General features: G+C 42.1%; 1 protein-coding gene across 1 annotated transcript in view; it reads left to right on the top strand.

The window, feature by feature from the left end:
• The window catches only part of LOC145867111 (tripartite motif-containing protein 16-like), a 9,508-nt gene that overhangs the window by 324 nt on the left and 4,184 nt on the right, over positions 1-5,000 (top strand). The window contains exons 1-2 of the mRNA XM_082971157.1: positions 1-354; positions 787-882. The exon at positions 1-354 is cut by the window's left edge and continues 324 nt beyond it. Of these exons, the coding sequence (XP_082827283.1) occupies positions 1-354; positions 787-882 (450 nt within the window). The remainder of the gene's footprint in view (positions 355-786; positions 883-5,000) is intronic.

The following is a 5,000-nucleotide window of genomic DNA, read 5'->3' as shown; positions in this document are numbered from 1 at the left end:
AAGACAGGACTCCAGGCTGCTCCCCCTCCTGCTCTGTGCTATGCTGGACCTAGAGATGTGGCGTGTGATTTCTGCACTGGGACCAGAAAGCAGAAAGCCCTCATGTCCTGTCTGGTGTGTCTGGCCTCTTACTGTGAGACTCACCTCCAATCTCACTACGAATTTCCTGCTTTGAAGAGGCACAAGCTGGTCAAAGCCACCGCACAACTACAGGAGAAGATCTGCTCTCATCATGACAAACTGCTGGAGGTTTACTGTCGTACCGATCAGCAGTGTATCTGTCTGATGTGTACAATGGATGAACATAAAGGCCATGATACAGTGTCAGCTGCAGCAGAGAGGACTGAGAAACAGGTAAGACCAGAACAACTTGTTGGTGACTGTCTGATAAACAAAGAATTAAAGATACAGTAGGAACTAAGGCTGTTTGAATATGAGATCATTCAAATGAAATGGATCCTCAGCAGAACAAATATGAACACAAACCTTGAGTATATAGATATGTCAACCCAGATTCTCCAGATGTATCACCATTTTATAATGTCAAACACTATTATCATTCTGAATGGCCTTTTATGAGTCCAAAGTTCAGTCTCAACCTGTTGATACATGTAGTCCTACCATAAAAACTATAATCATTCACATAGCAACAAATAAATATCATTTAGTAAATGGACCATCCATTTTTTAGACCTTCCTCTCTATGGGCCCTATGTCACATTACTATACTATTGATCTACTGGACTAATAAAGCTTGATAGCTCATTGAAGAGTGATTCTCCACAGAGGCAGCTGGGGATGAGTCAGCAGCAGGTCCAGCAGAGATTCCAGGAGAGAGAGAAGGAGCTGAAGGAGCTCCAACAGGCTGTGGAGTCTCTCAAGGTGAGTATTGTTGACCAGAGGAGACACACCATTTCACCTGTCTCCTCCAGTCAGAGAGAGAGAGAGAGGTAGAGGGGCCCCTATCCAATCCCACTGACCCGACTGTTGGGAACAGGTTGTCACTGCTGAGGCAGTGAAGAAAGTAGAGGAGGATGGGTCAAGGCTGAGGGATCCTGAGAGGATCCCTGTGAGTAGTAGATCTGTGACAGCACAGAGGGATGGGCCAACCAGTGATATATGCTTCAGTAAGGTTGGCTTCTTAGTGTTCATAGCAAATGGTTATCAACTGTACCGCAGAAATGGAATGTAAATCACAGAAAAAAATATATTTTGGTGGCAGCTGCAGAGAAGTATTTGGTCATACTAGATTTGACTTCAGAAGAGTTCCAGGGTGTGTTGGGTGGTGGTGTCCCGTCCTCCCAGGCCGTTGGCCTGGTGCAGAAGCAGATAGGGTCAAAGTAGTGGAATGGGGTAGTGGGTTTTAATGAGTGTAGGGTTAGTTGGCCTGGTGCAGGAGCAGATAGGGTCAAAGTAGTGGAATGGGCTAGTGGGTTTTAATGAGTGTAGGGTTAGTTGGCCTGGTGCAGGAGCAGATAGGGTCAAAGTAGTGGAATAGGGTAGTGGGTTTTAATGAGTGTAGGGTTAGTTGGCATGGTGCAGGAGCAGATAGGGTCAAAGTAGTGGAAAGGGGTAGTGGGTTTTAATGAGTGTAGTGTTAGTTTGCCTGGTGCAGGAGCAGATAGGGTCAAAGTAGTGGAATGGGGTAGTGGGTTTTAATGAGTGTAGGGTTAGTTGGCCTGGTGCAGGAGCAGATAGGGTCAAAGTAGTGGAATGGGGGTAGTGGGTTTTAATGAGTGTAGGGTTAGTTGGCCTGGTGCAGGAGCAGATAGGGTCAAAGTAGTGGAATGGGGTAGTGGGTTTTAATGAGTGTAGGGTTAGTTGGCCTGGTGCAGGAGCAGATAGGGTCAAAGTAGTGGAATGGGGTAGTGGGTTTTAATTAGTGTAGGGTTAGTTGGCCTGGTGCAGGAGCAGATAGGGTCAAAGTAGTGGAATGGGGTAGTGGGTTTTAATGAGTGTAGGGTTAGTTAGTTAGAAGGGTGTTTTTTAGTATTATCATAATTTCCCCTTTTCCCATTTTGTATCCCATAATATCATGGATTTATATTATAGTCCAGTTGAGGCAGGTGAGATGCCTTTGGATATACGACGTAATAAATTGTCATTAGCTTATTGGGTTGAAAGGCTGTGAGGTTGAGCATCCCACTGCTACTGTTCTAGATGACTGTTGGGAATATACTAGTAGACAAGGCAGTGGTTTTGGTTGGACAGTTGGAAAGCTTGCTGATGAGAGTAGTTTCAGGGAGTTGGAGGTTGGCCCTTTTCTGTGGTGATAGGGGATGTTCCTCCATGGTTACTCCCAGATCCTGTTGTTGATCTAACCTTGGTAGACAAAAGGAAAAGATTGGGTCAGAAGTCAGTGATAAAGGGAAACTGGTTGACAATTACATTGGTAGAAGTTGTTATGCTTTTTTTTTACCTCTTTTCACAGATGGATCCAAGGGCCCAGATAGTGGGCCCACAGGAGCAGGTGTTTACCTTCCTGAATGTGATGTGCAGATATGTAGAAGACTAACAGATGAACTGTCAGTGTACTCAGTTGAACTGTTGGTGATTATAGTTGTCCTCCAGTGGGTGGAGGACGTACAGCCTGTTAGAATTATAGTATCCTCAGATTCTCTGTCTGTATTGAATAGTTTATCATCTGGTAAATCTATTAGGAGTGACCTACTATTGGAGGTATTAATGTTATTATGGAGAATTGAGAGAATGGGTCTAGTAGTGAGATTATGCCGGGTCACAGCACATTCAGGTGTGGAATGGAATGAAATTGTAGACTAGTTAGCTAAAATAACTTTAAAACAAGATATAATATATATTAATGTTCCACTGGGTAGAGGGGAGGACAAATGTGAGATCAGAGCCATTTTGATAGATGTGTGGGAGAAGAGATGGGACTCTGAGCACAAGGGACGGCATTTATATGCCCTCCAAAGAAAGGTCGGTGGACCAAGGTTCAAAGGTCAGATTAGGAAGGAAGAGGTGGTGTTTCCTCGATTGTGTTTAGGACATTGTACATTGAACTGGTCCTTCCATCTGGTTGGCAGCATGTGAATGGTTTGTGTCTGGAGGGTATTGTCAATGAAATGGTGGAGCATGTGTTGTTATATTGTTGTAAGGATGTTGAAGAGAGGGAAAGATTGAAGTGTAGGGTCATTTAGGTTGGATGGGGGGTTGGAAGGGATTTGGGGGATGGGGGAGGGTCTATTAGAAGTTAGTAGGGATCTTTTTTATTTTCTCAGAAGTACTGAGTTAGGTAGGAGGATTTAGAAATGGTGTAAACCGTGATTGAACACACTCCAGCACAGTAGGAGGCGCCACGCTCCTTTAACGTTGGTTTGAGGACCGCCATTATACCATAGAAGAAGAAGAAGTTGGTAACGTGAGGTTTTGTCGTTCGTGAAGAGTGCAGCTATTCTTTTGCCTATTTTCCAAATGTATTTTGTCATGGTGGGAGGGTTTGTTTATCGGTTTCCGCTGTTTATCGGTTAGAGTTGAGGAGGGAGTAGGGTAGTTTGATGTCCTCAACCGAGTGGAGAAGAAACGCTGCCTCTTCAGGTGCGTTGTGGAGAATGGTGTGGAGGAATTATTGATCCTGGTCGGTGAACAGGTGGGAGAGGAACATATACACTCTGTATCCAGAATGAACAAGGCGGTGGTTGTGGTAATGTAAAAGGTGAGTCTTGTTACCCGGCTAGTTACCAGTATGATTTATGTGAGGGGTTGTGTTGGTGCTGATTTCGACAAGAGTAGTGGTGTCTAATCTGCCTCCGTTTATTACCACCGAACAGATCCGTAAAGAGTTGGTTCGTTTTGCTAAATGTGGAAGTGTTTTTCTGAACGAAATTCAAGGTTAAACAGGGGAGGGGTGGTACACAGGGTTTGTTAGCACACAGGAGCCCAGTGATATAATATTATATATATAATATTACTATATGTCCCAGCTTTTTGCTGTGGTTTTGAAGTAATTCTCTTCCAGCTCGCGTTAACCTTGTAGGTTTACCTCAGGTAACTTAATATTAACTAACCTTGTAGGTTTACCTCAGGTAACTTATTATTAACTAGGTTACAGCTACTTGGTGAGGAAGCTCACTGTTCACCTGGTTATAGATTGTAGTGACCTACAGGGATGGTTGGCGCAAAGCCTTCAAACGTTAAACATGTTCTGATCATGGTTAACTGTATATCTATATTTTTTATATATAAAAAAGTGTAAATTATCAACAAATCGCATGTCCCTGTTCTCTTTTTCAAGATGTGGCCGATTTAAACAGTCAGAAAAAAAGAATAAAAAGAACTAACCTTTTTTTATTTGTTTCTAAATGGCTGCTGGGTAATATGATAATCGTTGAAATCTGTTGGTTCGTAGACATCAAATAGAGAGAATGCTGCGCAGGTTCACTGAGTTGTAAACCTAATGGATAGGTGGAGATCATTGATTTGTTGCTCTGACTCAGTTGCTACCTCAGATTATGAGCCTATCAAGTGTGGTGAATGAGGGATGTAGTTCCCACAGAAGACCACAGGGACGAGCAAGAGAGATATAAACCCATACAGTTTATCTCTTTAAATACCCTGAACCTAACAATCAATCTCATGTATTTATAAAGACCTTTTTACATCAGCAGATGTCACAAAGTGCTGTACAGAAACTCTAACCCTACGTATAACCTGTTTTATCCTGAACCCTAATTATAGGGTAGGGTAGCCTAGAACCCCTTTAGAAACTATTATAGTAATAATATTATGTTAGTAAATACCATTATAGTACTAAATAGGTTCTATTGTTATTTTTTAAATAAAACCTATGTATAGTACTTAGTATTTAACTCTTTTTTGTTATTTTATTATATTTATTATTTAGAGGAGTCTGTCTAAATAATGACAAGTTAAGTTATTGCTACACTTTTTAATGAAACCTTTATTTAACCAGGTAGGCTAGTTGAGAACAAGTCCTTTATTTAACCAGGTAGACCAGTTGAGAACAAGTCCTTTATTTA

The sequence above is a fragment of the Salmo salar genome, unplaced genomic scaffold, assembly GCF_965601325.2.
Source record: "Salmo salar unplaced genomic scaffold, fSalSal1 ptg000206l, whole genome shotgun sequence".
Lineage (NCBI taxonomy): Eukaryota > Metazoa > Chordata > Actinopteri > Salmoniformes > Salmonidae > Salmo > Salmo salar.
Note: the sequence above shows the minus strand (reverse complement) of the source record. Positions and strands in the feature narration are given on the sequence as shown.